The sequence below is a fragment of the Oenanthe melanoleuca genome, chromosome 1A (genome assembly GCF_029582105.1).
Source record: "Oenanthe melanoleuca isolate GR-GAL-2019-014 chromosome 1A, OMel1.0, whole genome shotgun sequence".
Lineage (NCBI taxonomy): Eukaryota > Metazoa > Chordata > Aves > Passeriformes > Muscicapidae > Oenanthe > Oenanthe melanoleuca.
The window spans coordinates 31,229,876-31,248,230 of record NC_079334.1 but is presented as its reverse complement, the minus strand read 5'-3'; the positions used below and the strand labels follow the sequence as shown (position 1 = coordinate 31,248,230).

The 18,355-nt window shown below is 33.3% G+C and overlaps 1 protein-coding gene across 1 annotated transcript in view; it reads left to right on the top strand.

Moving 5' to 3' along the window:
• LRRIQ1 (leucine rich repeats and IQ motif containing 1) overlaps positions 1-18,355 on the top strand; it is a 98,872-nt gene that overhangs the window by 44,188 nt on the left and 36,329 nt on the right. The window contains exons 18-22 of the mRNA XM_056515839.1: positions 6,764-6,853; positions 7,569-7,693; positions 8,309-8,404; positions 8,750-8,835; positions 16,594-16,695. Coding sequence (XP_056371814.1) covers positions 6,764-6,853; positions 7,569-7,693; positions 8,309-8,404; positions 8,750-8,835; positions 16,594-16,695 — 499 coding nt within the window. The remainder of the gene's footprint in view (positions 1-6,763; positions 6,854-7,568; positions 7,694-8,308; positions 8,405-8,749; positions 8,836-16,593; positions 16,696-18,355) is intronic.

Sequence of the window (18,355 nt, the reverse complement as noted above, 5' to 3'; positions counted from 1 at the left end):
ACTTGCAGATTCATTTGTGGATATTTTATTTCAAATAGAAGAGACGGTGCTACAGACATATAAGAAGGACAGTATAAGTGAATCTGAGAGATGATTTAGATGTACCTCTTTAGAATGAAGGATTTTGTACTGCAATTAGATGTTGGTTGACCTATACTCTAAAAAATCTATGTTTATAACTTAGCCCTTCTTTGCTCTTTAGCTTCCAAATCCTTTTTTTGTTCTTGTTCCTGAAATAGGGACTTTTAAGCAAAAAGGATAAGTTGTCTTGAAATTGAATCTAATCTTTCATTTGACCTGAACTTTGAAACATGTTAAAGGTTAAGTGACTATAAACTTGTGGCTAGTCTATTTTTTTATTACCCTGTGCTTCTGCATGACTTCCCTTCCTTAGACAGTTTTCATTTCTATTGTGTTTTAGTATTCATTATCTAAGCTGAACATTTTGGGTGATGTTCCTTCAAAATTCTTTGAATTCACAGTATTTAAGAGATAGGGTTGAGGGGTTCTTTGGCTGATTTTTTTTCTTAAGTTTTTAATTCATTGCCCCTTGAACGTTTTGTTTCTTTGTTTTCATGGAAGTAGAAAAACTTGGGAAAAAGTTTATAGAAACAGAGCAGCAAAAATTTCTGTCATGTGCCAGAGTCAGAGAGAAGTCCTGAAGGTTCTTGTTTATTTTAGTGGGGAAATATCTGGGGTCTTAGACCCATTTTGAGGGGGGGCTTGAAGGTTCCAAGAGCTTGATGTTTATTGAAATGGGTGGGGATTTATATCTCAAAAGATTTTTCAGGTATACATTTCTGATGCTTACTTGAATCATGTCTAACCTCTGAAATTGAGGTTACCATATACCCATCTGTATTTTTTATTCCTGTGTTCAAAGGAAGGACAAAGAGCTTCCTTTGAGCACTGTCAGGTGTAAGACAAAAATGCATTTTTAGAAAAGTTTAGGTCACATAGGTTGTGAATGATGGACATGAACTGCAATAAGATTAAGACTTTTTGAGATTTATTTCTGTATATAGACATTCAACCTTATATTTGAACAAAAACTTTTGTGGTCCTTGAAATTTTCATTGTTCATTTACTTTTCCACAATGAGTTGTCATTTATTTGCATTTGCGTAAACACATTGGTAGACGTATTAAATGTAAATAAATACATATATATATATATATATATATATGCATTAGAATTTTAGAGAACAGCTAGTTTTTCAAGCTTATTAAAAAGTTAGGAAAAATTACTTTTGGGGAACACATTCTACAATAAAATTTTCTTTAATCTTTTTGTTAACAGAATATGATTTTTCCAGTTATCATTAATATATCCTTCTTAGAAATTGACTCTTCATGTCCTCTCATTTTCCTACAAGAATGTATTCTAGTAATTAACCAGTTTTTGTGAGTTTGTAAAATCTCCTGAGGTCAATTAATCATTGCAATGTTTCCCTGGAATTCATGTGATACTCACTACTTTTTTGGCTTGAAGCTTTGTTTGGTTTTAGCAGTCATAAGAATGCAGCTGTATCCAGATTTCTAATGTATATATATTGTCTTTTATAAAGACAAGGTTAAAAGAGAAGCATTGCCAAAGGTTAAAATAACCTTTATTAGGGTGCTAACCTATTTATTTTTAGCACATAAAATATGTGGAAAATACTGGAAGACAAACTCAGAGAAAAGAACTATTTTTCCTACTGCTTGAAGTTCATATATATATTTTCTGTAAATTGTATATCCTCTAAGCTAATTAAAAAGATTTTACAGTTTTTTAATAATATTATTAAATGCATTTACATAAGTGAGCATTTAGATTGAATTTTTGTGTACCCTAAGTGGAATAATATTGCAGCTAATAGAAGATTCAATTGAGGATGTTTGTATCTGACATTTTCTTAGCTTTGGAAGTTATTTCTAAAGTCTGGATTTGAACTGATGTTCAGCTTCCTAACATTGAACTAGGCTTTACACATGAACTTGAGTTTCACAGAAGAACTAGTCCATAGAGTAATCTGATTCCTCAAAGGACTGGATGAAAGAAAAAGCTAAATACACAAATATATTCAGATCTTTAATTTCAAAGGAAGTTTTCAATCACAGTCTATCAACAATATACAAAAGAGCATAGAAAAGTGATCTGGTTCTTCTGTTTCAGCAGTAAGAGCTCAAAATCTATTATTTCTTAAGAAATTCTTAAAAACTTATTTAGAATTTAAGAGAAGAAATTCCTACCAAATACTCAGGCCTTGGCAGAAATAAGTTTAGTTTAAAAAGAAATAAAATACATTGTCCTGGTCTAGCATGATATTTAAGTGAAATATCTTACAGAGTGAAATATGTTTGCCAGGAACCAAGAGAAAAGTTACAGCTTTCTGCCAGATGAAAGGCAGTTCAGTGGGCTGGCTGTGAGTATCCAGAGGGGTAACCTTCAGCATAAGATCCTTCTGCTTCTTCACGCCTCCTCCCAGCCTGAGCAAGTGTCTAACCTACAGGATATTTAACATCAGGAAAAGCAGTTCTTCATGTGGAATGTATTGCCCCAAAAGATTTTCTGTAAGCTTATTTAAAATAGTCATGGAATGATGTTGAGGGTTCTGCCTTTCACTGGTCTTTGCTTTTACCATTTTTATTGTCTTCCAGTGAACAAGACTTTAACTGCACTATTTAAATATATTCACTAAAAAATAGAAATTAAGGACATCACTAGCCTAAAGAACTTTATTCAAATTTTTATTCTATAGAGAAGACTAATAGAAAGATTGATTCTGATTCATTTATTTGTTTAATTACACAGTATTCTCATTGAAAACAAACTGAATGGAGAGGCCAGATATTTTGTAACATCTGGTTGAAAAAGGGTCATTCCTCCTAAGAATGACACTAATGGCCTCCCAGAGGGGAGAAGAAGTACAGGAAAACTTGTTGGATAAAACCAGGCAGGTGAACTGGATGAAGGTGAATCTCTTTTCAAAGCAGAGGATTCCGCACACTATTTCTATGAAATTCTAATGTGGAAATACTGTTTCTAATAGAAGATCCTTTTTCTCTTGCCATTCTTCCTGTTAGGTTATAATGATCAGAAGCCAGTCATTACTCTTAGTTAATGGTGTGTTTTGGATGTTAGCTTTCATCTGCTTGTCTATATTGTTGGGTAGTTTACTTGTTTTTATCTTAAAATACCATATAAATAAATGCACTTAAATATTAATGAGTTTTTTTTTTCCTGACTAAACCACTGCTGTCCTGAAAACAGTGAGTGAGTCAATGAGGGGATGAAAGAAGAAAGTATGAAGAGAGAGTTTTCTCTGATTTTCGAAGATACTTTTACTGTTTTCTTAGATGGTGATTCTGAGGTCCAGGGTAGTTTCAGCTCCCATGGCATCCAGCATGATGTCCTTTTGGAGTTAATCTCCACCACTTCAGCATTTACATCATGAGTCGTATACATGATTGTCAATCTTTCTAGATTGACATAGAGATGACATGGGAAACATGCTGACTAGATAGTTGCATTTGTCGTTAGAAATTAGATTACTGGTTTAGGGTGAGGAATATTTCCCTAGATTTTGGCAGAAAGTCCTTAAACCACCAGTTTCCAAGGTCTAAAAGAATGCACTAAAGGAAGGGTTGTCCTCATCATGTCCAGCTTTTTGCATTCTTTCCCTAAACAGCTGCTACTGAACCCTTCTGGAAGCAGAGTACTGATGTAGATGGATATTTGCTCTGACCAGAACAGAGTTAGATGTCAAATGCTGGCCTTTCTTTTCAGCCTGTATTTTTAATGCCTTTTTGCATCCTCTGCTTCAAACCATAGTATAGTTTCAGGAATTGGTTTGGTTTCGATTATGCTCTTGTGATCCTCCTTGATCTCAGGGAGATGAAAGGCAAGATGTGATGGTGTTATTCACAGTTTGGGCAGTTACTTGTAGAAGCACTTCAAAGCTGAGTGTAAGTTTGACACTGTCCTGAGAACTAGTTTTTGTTCATGGTGTAAATGTGACTCAGAACAGCCCTAATTACATGTATAGTCATGATCTATTATAAAAGATTATTTAGCTCCAGAATGTAATCCAGAGCATATAAAAGATGTCTAGGATTAGACTGTGTAAATAACATTTGCAACTAAGACTTTTTAGCAGCTCATCCAGACCCAATTATTTAGCAGAACCATTCTCATTAACTTTGCTCCTTGTAGGATTAGATTCTGTTTCTGAGACTATGGAAGTTTGATGCTTGATATCAACTGTCATTACATTTTGCAAAAGAAGCAGTTGAGTAAATACTTGAAAAATGAAGGAGGAACAAAATGAAAAATATTATAAGCTGTGAAAAAAAAAGTCCCCAAGCCTCTAGAGTTTATTAATGAGCTACAAAATCAAAGCAGGAACCCTGCAGTACTAGTGTCTCAAAGGATAAAAATGCATTGTGAATCAGGATAAAAAGTTATTGATCCTAATGGATAAATGGAAATAGCTAGTAATATGAAAGTTTCATTATTAAAATTAGGAAGAAAACTTAACATCAAATAGATTCACACCTCTTTCCTGAAGAGTGTTATCATAGATAATTGTGTTGTGTTTGAAAATTAAAATATTTGTTTCAGATGGGTCAACAAAAAAACAGGTGCAACAAAGATTAGAAAGGTCAATGTATGTTTTGTGTGTTTGTGAAACTTGAAACAAAGTTATTAATGCAGACTTTTTGAAACAAACACTAGAAATAAAGTATGGAGGGTACAAAAGCATAAAACATATCTTCAGATGAACGAATATGTGTAAAATCAACTGTATGTGATTTACACAAATGTGTAAAGCCACATTGTATATCTCAGTATTTAGGAAATTACTTAATTTGACTTTAGAAATAAATATAAATACAGCTCACCTATAGCTGTTTGTGTAGACCATGCAATCAAAACCTGTCATTTTAATTGCTTTGTAATTCATCTCAGATTGTTTTTTAATCTTAGTGAACAATATCAGTACAAGCAGATCTAGTTTTAAGCCTTAGGTGTTGGTAAATCTGTGATAGATTTTTCATTAAGACTGTTTATAGGGAAGATGTAGACAGAAATTCCTTGAGCTTAGTGCTGTGAAAATGTCCAAGCAAAACATAGTGGAAGGGAGTGTTTGAAAATCAGTTATGTGTTTATTTTTGTGGACAAAGCAAACATCAGCGTGGTATAGTTTTATGATATGCTTACATTCATAAAAAAGGCACTTATTGGTTAATCAGTTGTCTTTTTTTTGTTGTTGTTGTGCATATTTATACCTTTGATTCATACTTTTTTATTATTTCTGCTATTTCTTTTCAATGCTTAGAATATTGAAATACATTTTATAGGCTACAAAAGAAATAAAACCACTAGTAATACTAAGTTAATAAATGGCAAACACTGGGCTAGGAAAATATTAGTGAGAAAAGTTTCAACATAAATATTAAGAGTAAAGAACTTTAATTGGGTTATGGTACAACTATAAAGCAAAAGGATTCAATCAGTGTACTACTAAGTGGTTCTTGTTCCAAAAAAATTGGCTACACCTTTGGAGTATTATTTCTCATGGGGATTTTTGTTCTGTTTTGATATTTTGTTTGTTTGGGGGATTTGTTTGGTTTGGGATTTTTTTTGTTTGTTTGTTTGCTTTCTTTTACAAACATTAGAGAGGTAAAATCCAAAAAAAAATCCATTTTAAGACATGAAAATAAAATCAAGCATTATTTTTCAAAGCTTGGTCAGAATGGAAGCAAAAAGAGTGATCTTAGAGCCACCAAACTGTGTGACCAGTGCCTGAACTAGCCTTTCAGAATACTGGAATATTATTCTTTTCTCTCAGAATTTCAAAGGCCTTGGAAGATCTTGTTCACCAATCTAAGGCCTTACAAAGTCCTCTTTACACAAATTACACAGTAAGGTATCCAAAAGAACCTGAATGACTGAGCCCTGTAAGTCAAGCCAAATTCTTCAGTGATATTTACTTGCTGTGTAGTCGTGATTTGACTCTCTTTCTTATCAGAATATATTGAAAAGACATGGTAAAAAGCCTCAAGGATCTAGAAGAAAAACAAGTCATATAGGTTTGAAACACAGTCTAGAGTTTGTTTTTATGAAAGAAAACTGAATTCTGCCTTAAAATGCTAAGGACACCAGTTGGTAACAAATTCTATCACCATTCTTCATTCCAGCCATTATTTTAGTTCCCCATTTAATCCTTTACATCAGAAATAAAACTGTGTAATTGAAGTGTGTAGCATTATATAGAATTTACTTTTTTAATCCCAAATTTCAGTGAAAATTACTCACCAATTCAGTTCAATAAAATCAAGTTTGACAGAATCAGGCACCTACATCTGGACATAAAATTCTGTTAGTCAAAAAAAGCACACAAAGCTCTTCATGTTCCTTATGTCTTTAAGTATTTTAGGTCTGTATTTTTTCAGAGTTTGGCAGTCTTTTATAATAACTTGGATTTACTAAAAATGTTGGAATAAAATACAGGAATTCGAGAAGGAGGGTTTGCATCTTATGCAAAACCAAAATCCAGAAAGGACTTCCACAATCCTCAAGGACTGTTGGTCTGATTTGTTTAAAATAAAAAAACACAGAGGTGCTTTGAGTGTGGTTGTTCTGCAGGTGGCAATTCTAATATACAACTTGAAAAGATGTACAAAGTATGTAGGACAATTTAAAAGAGACTTTGCAAGAGTTATGAAAACTAAACTGATTTTATCAGTGCACTATTTGACTTTGCTCATTCATGCAGGCTGCATTAGAGAAGGAATGGCTAACTCTAGATTCCACCCGTTTCCCTTCAAAAACACTCCTGCTCTCAAACCAGCTGCACTGGCCAAAGGTAACATGTCACAGAAACAACTTAGTCTTCAGTCTTTATTCGTTCCTTAAGGATATGCTATTCTGGGGTGATTAATACGACAATTTAGTGACTTAAAAACACAATTACTTTTAGAAGTCTCAGACTTTCTCCTCATCTCCAGATGCAATTTTTCTTTTAGATTTTCTTTCATTTGCTTATTTTTTTCTTTATTTTGGATTTATTTCAACACTTTACTTCACAGTAGCAAAAAAAAAGATGATGTGCTTCATCTGCACATTTGGCAATGGATTAAAAATTACCAGTTGACAAACTACTTTAAAAATACTAAGATCTGCATTATATGACAACAGCTGAATGTTTTCAAAACAGCTAAAGGTCATCGAACTGTAATGTCTGCTAGATATTTGATAAACTTTGAAGTTTTGGCTTTTTGTGTTTGTAGGGTTTTGTATTCTTATTGCAAGCACAGTATTACTAATGTTTTGTTTCCTACAATTAGGAGAAAGAAAGGAGTCTTATAAATGTACAATTTATTCTATTTGGGGATGTTAAGTGTAACTAAAGTCACTGTCCTATTCAGTCAGTTGAAAGTGAGGTCTGTAATGGGCATATCACCATTTAGAATCCTTTCATTTATAGTGATAAACTCTGCAAAACCTGGTGCAGGTTTTCCTGCACATTTTAAACTCCAACTTACGGGGACAATTAGCTGCATTCCTTTTCTTTCTCTTAGAAGTCTTCTGGGCCTTCAGATTCCAGAGGACTTTCAAATAGTTTGCCATTAGCACCACAAGAAGTTTGGCAGTGTGCTAACAGACCACATGCATACTCAGCAGAAAAAATCCTTTTTCATAGAAGGTAAGTTAAATTATATTGTTTTAAATTGTATTTTGTTCATTTGAATTTGACCAAAAAAAAAATAAAAAGGAGAAGAAGAGGCTATTTTCTGATGCTTTTGTTGCTTTTGGTTAATGTGATATTACTGGAGTTAAAATATATTTACTTCCTAAAACCAAATATATTCAATTCAGTTGTTATTTTTCATTGACTACCATAATTAGAAATACAAGAATATATATGTGTTGTTTTATTTATTTAGGTTTGGCTATAAGTCATAAAACTTCTATTTTTTGTATATGTTTTAAAATAGATTGTTGAAATAAAGATCTTTAAGACTAGATAAAGATTAAAAGGGATTTCTTAAACAGCTGCATTCTGTGAAAGGACTGAAATAAGCCTCAAGTAATTGAAATGTAAACATTTCAAATTGATGGCAGACTTTTATTACTCTCCAAGATAAAACCTTCATGGAGTATTAAAATGGATTTTTTTTAAATATCATTTCCAAGCTTCAAAAGTACCTTTAAAAGGCACAAACAAGTTGCAGTGTAACAAAAGCTTCAAAATAGTGTATAACCCAGACCCTGTCTTATTTACTTACCTTTCAGTACTGCTCTTATACTTTGTTTCCAGGACAGGGAAGGAAACAATGACAGAGCTTTCTAACTGGAAAGAAAAAAAGGAATTTTTATTTATGTCTGAAAAAGAGGAAAAAATATCAGAAGAATGGTATGTTAATCTCTTTTATTTACACAGTGACTTCCAAGAATAGGTATAGTATGGTTAGCTGTTGTTGCTTGCTTTTTTTAAGTTCCATATTTGAAGAATCTCTGTTTTCTACCAAATAAAAATTATTGTAATTATTTTTGTATGTGTCTGAGAAACTATCTTAATAAGTTGCATTAATGTAATGTTGAGATAAGAACTGCAGCTATCTCTGTAACTCAGAAAGTTTCATACTATGGATCAGTACTGCACACCAGTATTCTTTTCAAAAAGTGTATTATACAATAATATGCAGCTGGTGTAACATAATACATGTGAAATATTTAGTAAGTTATTTTCTTCCCTTAGGGGTTTTAAGGATATTTCTACTGCACAGCTAATGCTGAAGAGGGCCCATAAAATGAAACCTAAAAAATGCAGTAATAAAAGTTTAGGTAAGTCAACACTTAAAATAATGGTTAAATTCATGTAATTTTTCCATTCTTAAAATAGTGTTTCTCTTTTAAAAGCTTTGTTTGCACAACATTAAACATTAATTTGAATAAAGGTGAAGTGTGATTCAGTAAAAACAACTCATTTTAAACCAACATATTCTGATTTTAAATACCATTCTACTGGATTTTGAAGTTGAATATTTGACAGCTATGGTAAACAGAAATTTTATTTTTTTTCAGTTCAAGTATCTCTTTTTCTAGATGTGGAATTTGTATTTCTGGATTTTGTGCTTCTTGATTTTTCTTCATGGGAAAATCTTAGGTTAAAAATTTTGACTTATGTAAGAACAATTTATGAAAACAACAGTTTGATATATATGAAAGTAAATCATTAAATTTTTAAATTATATATTTACTGTGATAATAGATAAAGCTTATCCAGCTTCTCATCCAATTGTATTCTGGTTCTTCTCAGATACTTCTAATGTCAATGAACCTTTCTCAGAATCATTAATTGTTGATATGATATGCTAATAGAAATGTTGCTGGAATATATTAATAAACATATTAGTCAAATACTGATACTACAAGAAATATTTAAACATTTAAGACCCTAGTTGACAGCAGGACTTAATAAAGACCTAAATGGTTGTTAGAAAATGCACCCTTATTTACTTGTATTTTGTATCACAAGCTGCACTCATCTGCATAACTTTGCAAAACTCTTCTGTATTGTGTTGAAAATATTGGAAGGTGTTCTGCTCTTTGAAAGGAAAAATCATTGTACAGATATATGTAGGCAAAGTTTTTACATTTTTTTCTACTTTAAATACAATACCTATGACTAAGAGTAAATATGATGAAAATTATCTATAGTTAAAAAACACAATAAAAGGAGTAGGTGACAAAAAGACAGGTAATCAGCAAACCATGCTTTGTGGAAATGAGGGTATAAGAAATTAAAGTTATTATATTGAAATCTTCATGGTTTTCTATGGTACTGCTATGTTACCTTATTAAAAAAAATAAAAAAGTAATGAGTATCTGGCATGCAGCTAGTTTTTTTTTTATATATAAATATATTCTGTTTTTTGACCCTGTATAATTTTTCAATGAATAAAACTTATTAGGTTATATCTTCTTTTCTCCATATGCTGTCTGTCTTATGTTAGTAATTAATCCAGTCAGATGTCTGATTGAGCATATCAAATTTGCTATCCTATTTTTGTTGTAGTTCTAATGGATTTCTTGGATATGTTTATGTTCACTTTGTTCAGATTATTCAATATGATGTATGGTTGTTGAGCTTTTTAATGTAATGCTTGGAATATTCTCAAAGTACATTTCTAGTTTAAAAAAAATTGAAAAAACTTTTACCCAATGTTTTTATAGTTTCAAATTTTCTCCTCCTGACACTACCTCATATAGGTTTTTTTTTTTGTCTTTCTGACTATTACATCAAGCACAAAAATAACCTGTGTATATAATTTGCCTATATGTATTTCTCTGTCAGTCATTAAAATCACGGGGTTTTTTTTCAGATGAACAGAAACCATAGTTTCCAGTACCAAAAATGTGACTGAAAATATGTCACTCCATCCCTTTTCAGTAAAAAGGTTATCAAGCTGACTACTCTTTCTCATACAGCACACTGACAGCCAGTCCTTCCTTGTTCAGTAAGGAAATTATTAATGGAAATTGATAATCAAAATTATCAATCAAAACAAGTATTTTTATATTTAATTGATTTAAAACTGATGTTATACTAAAAACGTGATCCTGATCAGATATTCTCCATGTGAAAAGAATCTCCACATTCATAGTTGTGTTTTCCATCAGGTTCATTTCTGAAAGTGGTGAGAGTAAATCAGGGTCTTTTTGAAGGTCTGGTAGAAGAGAGAGACTTCAGCATTTAAATAGAGTGGATACACCTTATCCTAAGGCTAGGCAGTTCCAGATCAGGAAACTGTAACCATTAGACTGCCAGTATTTCCTAGAACTCTGTGTGGTACAGCTCATGCTAGTTTACTTCTACAAATTCAGTTTAACAGGGAGAGACAATTCACACTCTGAGGCAATTGCTTTGAGTTTAACCCTACTGAAGCAGGAACTACAAGAGAGATTTTATTCCTTCTAATATTCAAAAGCAGATTGAAATGCATCTGAATAAATAGATGTCAACATTGTCTTTTAATGTTCCCATGGAAGTTACCATCCTATTGCCTTCATCTCCACTGAAATGAGGTTCATTTATCTTGTACTTAGTGATACTGCATATGGAAAGTTGTAGGATTTAGTTTTAGCACTGCTATTTCTCTTCTTTCTTTTGGATTTCCAGGTCTTCAGTGTTATAATTGCAACTGTTTCCTTTTTGGGTTTCTAATTTAAAGTAGTTTTAAGTATGCTAAGTACAAGAAAATAATTTTGTTTGTGATAAACATTCATATCCACCAGAAAGTAAGTAACCAGCAGCCACTTAGAAGTGGGAATTATAAAGAAGCAATTTTCAATGTTATATATACTTACACATCTGACATAGAAGCAAAATTTTAAGTTTTGAGAAAATGCAAAGCAACAGCAACTCTAAAGATTCTAGATTCAAAGAAATTATAAACTCTTCACATTAAACCTATAGTTTTTATGCTGAGATGGCAGTATAATCCCAAACATCTTTTATATCCTATTGATCATTCTGTGTAAGGATCTCATTATTTGCAGGTAATGATAAGGTACTAATAGATCTTTTTGGAACAAACTAGCTGTCAGAGTATGTTTTCTGGTTCCATATGCTGTCAAAGTCCTCTGCCTTAGACCTGAGATTCACAAATGCAAAGTGTTAAACCAGCTTGCATTCAGAGAGTTATACAACTGATCTTTAATATTGTCAAGATGTCTGCTGGGTTGGAACCTGAACTGGACAGCACTGAACAGCTTTGATCCTTAATATACTCAGGTGTGGAAATTTATTCCTTTTTATTTTCCATATAAAACATTTGTCTTCTACTAGTGCAACAGTGATGGTATCCATTTGATAATTATGGAAGGCCACATCTGAGTTAGTCATCTTCATTGTTTTATGGAAAGAAATTTTCTCTTAAAGCATAATTCAAAAACAGGCTACTTGAGTCTCACTGTAAAAGCACTTATAGTTCTCCATTGCCTAGACACAAAAGCTAGAGTGTCTTGCTGAAATACAAAGTTAAACTCTAGATATGTAGAAGTAACTGAGAAGTATGTTACCTCATATGTCTGCCCACGTATCTTCTCAGTAAAGAAAAAAACATGGAAAATACTATCAAGTACACTGAATACTGTGGCTTGCATTGCAAGGGAGAGAGAGCTTAAAGTAGCATAGCCTTATAATAGGGAGTGATTCAGGCAAGGCTTATATTGCAGCAGACCAGTCCCATCAGCTAATGGCCTTAAGGCCTATATGCTCTAATCCACTTCTGTTATTTATTAATAATCCACTTTATTTGTTAATAATCCACTTCTGTTATTCTTCTTGTTTATGTAGTTAAAGAAAATTGTGGCCTGCATTTTAATGATATGAAATGTATGCTGTGTCTGCTTCAACTATTTTTACTGTACAGTAAGATAATACAAAAAGTTTGGGCAAGACACCAGAAAATTTGCAGCCAAGTAAAACTGGCATAATGTCAGAAATATTCCTGTTAACCTGGGTGCATAATATTCTATAGAAATTCTTATTCAAATCTAAATACAGCAGACATTATTGCACCTCACTGTGTTTAAGTGGCTGTGACTCATAACAGTCTTAGCTTCCTAAAGATGTCTTGGCACAATAGTACAAATTTCTTGCTTAACTTGGAATTTCCCTCATCCTGTGGATTTTGTATTAGCCTCTCAGTTAAATTCTTTTTCTTTTAAGATGGCTGGAAGCTTGTCTCTCCTACACTGGTGTATGACTTCTTGTTTAACCTTTTCCTCCCCAGAAAAAAGTTCTCTTGTCAGTGGATCAGGCCCAGCCAGCACGGGTTTAGAAAAAGCAGGTCCTGCTTTGACCAATCTGATCTCATTTTATGAACAGATGACTCACCTGCTGGATGAGGGAAAGGTTGGCTGAGGGAGCTGGGGTTGTTTAGCCTGGAGAAAAGGAACTTTAGGGGAGAACTTGCTGCTCTGTACAACTCCCTGAAAGGAGGCTGTAGCCTGGTGAGGGTTGGTCTCTACTCCCAGGCAACCAGCATCAGAACAGGAGGAAATGGCCTCAAGCAGTGCCAGGGAGGTTCAGGTTGGACATCAGCAAGATTTTTTTTTCATTGAAAGTGTAGTTAAGCATTGGAAAAGGTTGCCTAGGGAGATGGTAGAGCCATCGCTCCTGGAAGAGTTCAGAAAATTACTGGATATGGCACTTAGTGCTATGCTTTTGACATGGTGGTTGGTCAAACGTTGTACTTAATGATTTTGGAGGTCTTTTCCAACCTTAATGGTTCTGTGATTCTGTGGTTCTATACTTGATGCCGCTTAAGTAGGAAAAAAAATTTAAAAGGTAAAAAGCAGCTGAAGTGGACCTTGATCACTAGAACCAGAGCACAATAATAAAGATATTTCATAGAGGTCAGCAAATATTTGTAGTTAAAGTTTAGAATTTTTAGACAGCAATGCAATACTAGTTTAAAAATTAAATAAAAACCAGTAAAAAACTCAACCCATCTTCCTCCAATGCACGACCCCAAAACAGATAATCTGGCTTAGCTGTCAGAGGAACAATTTGGGACATATTATTCGTCCTTATTACACATTGCATGAATGACCATTGATCTATATTTTCTTAGTAACAGAAAAAAGCTACTTTTGTTGTGATTGTCAATTCTTCCTAGAAGAATCTTCTGGGAACTCCAGCCATGGATGAGTTGGAGTTCTAATTGCTATGCCACTGTGGGAAAAAATCTGGTCTTTTTTCCAAATGATATTCCAGATAAGCTTCCAGATAAGCATCTGTTGCTGTGTACAGCTTTGTCATATTATCTCTTTAAAGTTGTAAGGTTCTGTTTATGTTTTCTGAATTACAGGTGTTGCACAACACAAATGAATAGCAAAAATTTTAATTTTTCAGTTTCACATATTAATGAGTAGTTTAAGAATGTGGTATCCAATCAGGCAGTAACTACTCCTTCCATATTGTTTCCATAACATATCTTGTGTTTGTCCAACTTAACTTCTATATTTGGAGGCAGCCAAGGAATGTACATTAGATTACCTCCCTGGCTTCTAGATTGAGACCACAGATTATCATCTGATAAACCACGTTTAAATGAGTATGCCAGGAAGATATTTTTATGATTTTAAACTGTTGGATTCTTTCACAGTTCTCTATATGAAATCTAAAACATTTGATTGCTTGTCATCAAAGCATACATGCAGTTCATTTCCCTAGCTCACTCAGAGACTGAAAAGCACTAGTATTATGAAGTAATCTATGCAATATTGTCTACATTTGGGACTAGATAAAGAAAAGGACTAATTTTTAATAACAGAAGAGCTGTAGGCAATGGTCGAGGTGATCCAGGTAGGTACAAATTCAAATAGTCTGGCACTGTTAAATCCATATGGATTCTTTAAGTTATTTTGCAAAGATTCAGTGATAAATCTGATGAAAATCTCTTAGAAGAGCAATTTCCATTATTTGCCCTTCTTCTCAGTTCATGGAAGATTTTGCTGCTGACGTCTTTGTGCACATTTTGTGCACATTTTTTTTTTAATTGGAAGACTACTTTATCCATTTATACAGAGTGAAAGAATCTACAAACTTGGCAAAAGTTTGTGAATAAAATTATCTATCAGAATCATTCTAATAATCTACCTTTGCAACTAATGGAACTAATAATTATTTATTTTGCTTCTTGGATAGTTCCATTGAATTTAGGTAGTAAAAGTGAGTAAAAATTACTTTAAATATTACATCCTCTGAGTTAATCTGAAAGCTGTAATCATCCTACAACCACATGAGGGAGGCTCTTAGCTGATTTCAGATAACAAATTGTAAGGTATTGTTGATTCTGCCCTAGGCATGGCCTAATTTATTCCCTCTCCACTTGTCATGATTTCTTCATTAGTCAAATTTGCTGCTTAAGAGTACCTCTCACCTAAGAACATTTTGTTAACCAAATGCTGCTGCAGCATGGGCTGACCAAGAACACTGCCTTATCTCTTAGAGTGCCACATCCCATTAGAGATCTTCTCCAGGCTTGTAATTGATCTTCCCACTCTCTGGGAAAAACTGAGCTCTTAGGATCCCTTTATGTTCTATTAATTTGTAATTGAAGTGTCTGCTACAACTGTAGAGGGCTAGTCAAAACCAAGTTTTCAAATTGTTGTTAAAATTCATAAGGAGTTGCCCACCACCTTAACAAGACATTCTGGTAATTCAGAAATAAGAAAACTGACAAACAAAAAAGCTATTTACATTGCTGCAGTATTGTCATGGTCTTATAAACTCTCTCAATAAACAGTAATGAGATCACATAACAGAGTCAAAATGAAGCACCAGATGTAACTGATAATTTCAGTGTATTCTGTCTGAATGCTCTTATTTTCATAACTTGTTTTCTTGCTCTGTCTGTTCTGCAGTGTCTCACATATTCATTTTTGCTACATGCACATTCTTTGAGAAAATTTAGATGCTTCCCTTGCCATTTCTACTTTCTTGATAAGCTCCAATGCTGTTTTTTTCTCCTTGGTACTAATTTCTTAGTCATCCTTGTAGACAAGCTTCTTCTGCCTTGTTGTTTCTCATATATTCCTGAGAGTGGATGTATCTGTTTGGGCTACTGTGTTCTTTTAACTCTGTCAAACATATTTCTTTTACCTTTTCTTTGACATTCTGTTACTCATATTACTGTACTCCATGGCATACCTACAAAACTCTCTATACTTTGCTCATAATTGTCTATATGCTTTTGTGTCTGCATTCTTTTCAGTCTCTATTTTTTTTAACATTATTGCTGGTTTATTCTGCATTGTGCCCAGAATTTTCACATTCTTTCTAACACACTATTTCCCTTAAACTCTTACTTTCCTCCTGTGTCAAACAAAAAAATTCTTCCTTCATATTGTCAATCACCTCATTGTCATATTGAAAATCACCTCTCCTGACCTGTGTGGTCTTTGTATCAACATGTCTTATATAGATTTATATACCATTATCTGCTCATCTTTACATCTTTGCAAACTTTTAGAAGTAACAGTTAAGAAATTAATCAAGATTTCACACTTCAGCATATAGATTTCTGGGGTATTTTTTAATTTCAGTTAGGATGGAAGATGGAGGAAGGCTAGCTTATTATCTACAAGTGTAGCCTTAAAAAATAAGCTGTCTCCTGTTAACATTTTTTAGGTGTAAATGTCTTGATATAGGCTGCTGAATAATTCTGACCCAAAGCTTTTAGAAACACTGCTTGATATGTATCCAGTTAATATTGCTGCTTTAATTTCAAGCTTAAAATCCAAATTTTTAAGAAATATTTTCTGCAAATACATGCTTCAGAGTTTATTTTTAATTTGGAGATGAATGAGCTGAAAGATCAACAGTGTTAAAACTGCAAAGCAATGACTTTTACTCTCAGTTGCATGTGTATTTATATGGGTTTATTTTAGAAAGTGTAATCCTTTGTGAATATAAAACCTACTTTTAAAGGTATTTTCATTTATTAAGTGGCTAAAAGGTGAAAAACTGCTTGAAGGAATGAATGAGCCAGGTCTGACCTTTGATTTTAACTTGTTCTTGTCATCTAGACCCAGCTGTGCGCCTGGCGTTGTTCAAAAACAATGAAAATAAACATCTCTCTGTGAAACCACCAGGGAAGACACAGCCTATAAGTGCTGGTTGCTTTGAAGGTATGAACAAGTATTTCATTTTATGCATATATACTTATATATTTTGCAATGTCTTTTAAACAGGCCTACTCAAAATATAAAACAATATGCACAAATAGAAAAAGGCAAAAGTTTAAGGACCTTATCTGTTCCTGGGTATCTCAAGCAGTGCAGCAGTGGAACATTTCAATTTCAAATCATTGCAGAGAGCAGGAGGTGCTCCTAGAGTTTAATTTGTATGGAGATGGAGCCTAACTTATTTATTTATTATGTTATTATTAAATCTTTATAATGAAAAATGTCACAGCATGTCAGAGAGATATAAAATGCAAAGTACTGGAATAAAACTTCGTAAATGAAACATCACTTCAAAATTTTCATTCAATTGCCACCTTTTCCAAATCTAGACATTAATTCCTAAAAATTTTTAATGTGTTTTTTGGAAAGTACTTTCACAAATATTCTCCAGAAATCCACCATTTGACAGAAGGCAAGGGAAGAAGATTCAGCATGTAAATATTAAATTATTTTTCATAAATATTTCACAAATATTTAAATACTTATGTAGCACTTTTACTGTTGAAATTCATGCTAAAACACTCCTTGGTTTCCATACAATTAAAATAAGGCCAAGTCTATTTAAAATGTCCTTGTTGTAAGAAGACAATCATCTCCAGAGACATTGTTTTTATATTGTTTTGATTCCTTCTGCAACTCAATAGTGTACTCAGAAAGTGGCCATCCCTAACTTTTTATCTTTTTCAAAGACATAGTAGTATGCTATTTGATCTATTCCCAGTTTCACGAAGTAAAATTATAAATTATGCTGTATTAGCATTCACCGTATGAGGATAAAAATTAGTACATGTCAGAAACAGGTGTGAAATAAATCTGAGTGTAGTGAATTGCAATTCAGTCAATTAACTTAGCTGTATGGAAGCCTAGATTTGCCTCACATTCCTGAGTCCATGCTCAAATTTGTTTGGAAGCAATTCTTGGTGAATTCTGAAGAGGAAATATTTTTGCACTATTATTTGCCTTGGATCCAAGTGTGAATTAGCTCGACTATGGAAAGTCTGTGTGTACTGCACCTGGATGAGCATTCACAGTATCTCATCTATGTTTCTGAGGCATATGCTTATATAGGTCAGAATGCATCTTATTCTGAGGAAACAGGATATACAGGCTGCCTATGAAAAAGTGAATGTCCAAGAAAAGAAAAAATAGTAGGAATGTTCAAAACCATGTCAGAGATAAGCCTGATTACAAGTTCAGTACCCTAAAGTCAGTGTAGGTTTAGCCTAGCTTTCCAGCCACCAGTTTATTTGTTCCTGCCTCAAAACATTTCCCTTTGTTTTGAAAAGCCGATGTACACATTCTAAATATTACTGAGGTTACTTTTTGAATTTATGGAGAAAAGGTACCAAGGCAGATTGGATATCAAAAAGCAAGCATGGTGGTGGTGCTCTTAATTATCTTTCACTTCAAGGACCATTTTACTCCTCTAGCAGGCTAATAAGCAGAAACTTTTTTTCACCACTCGTGGCTGCTCACATGCAGTCTGCTGAACCTTCAAGAAGACAAGCAATATTATTCTGCTTGACCAGAATATAAATTTGTCCTGCCATGGGCATTGCTACTTCAGACATTGTGTCCAGAAAATTCTAGGTTGTGAATTAGG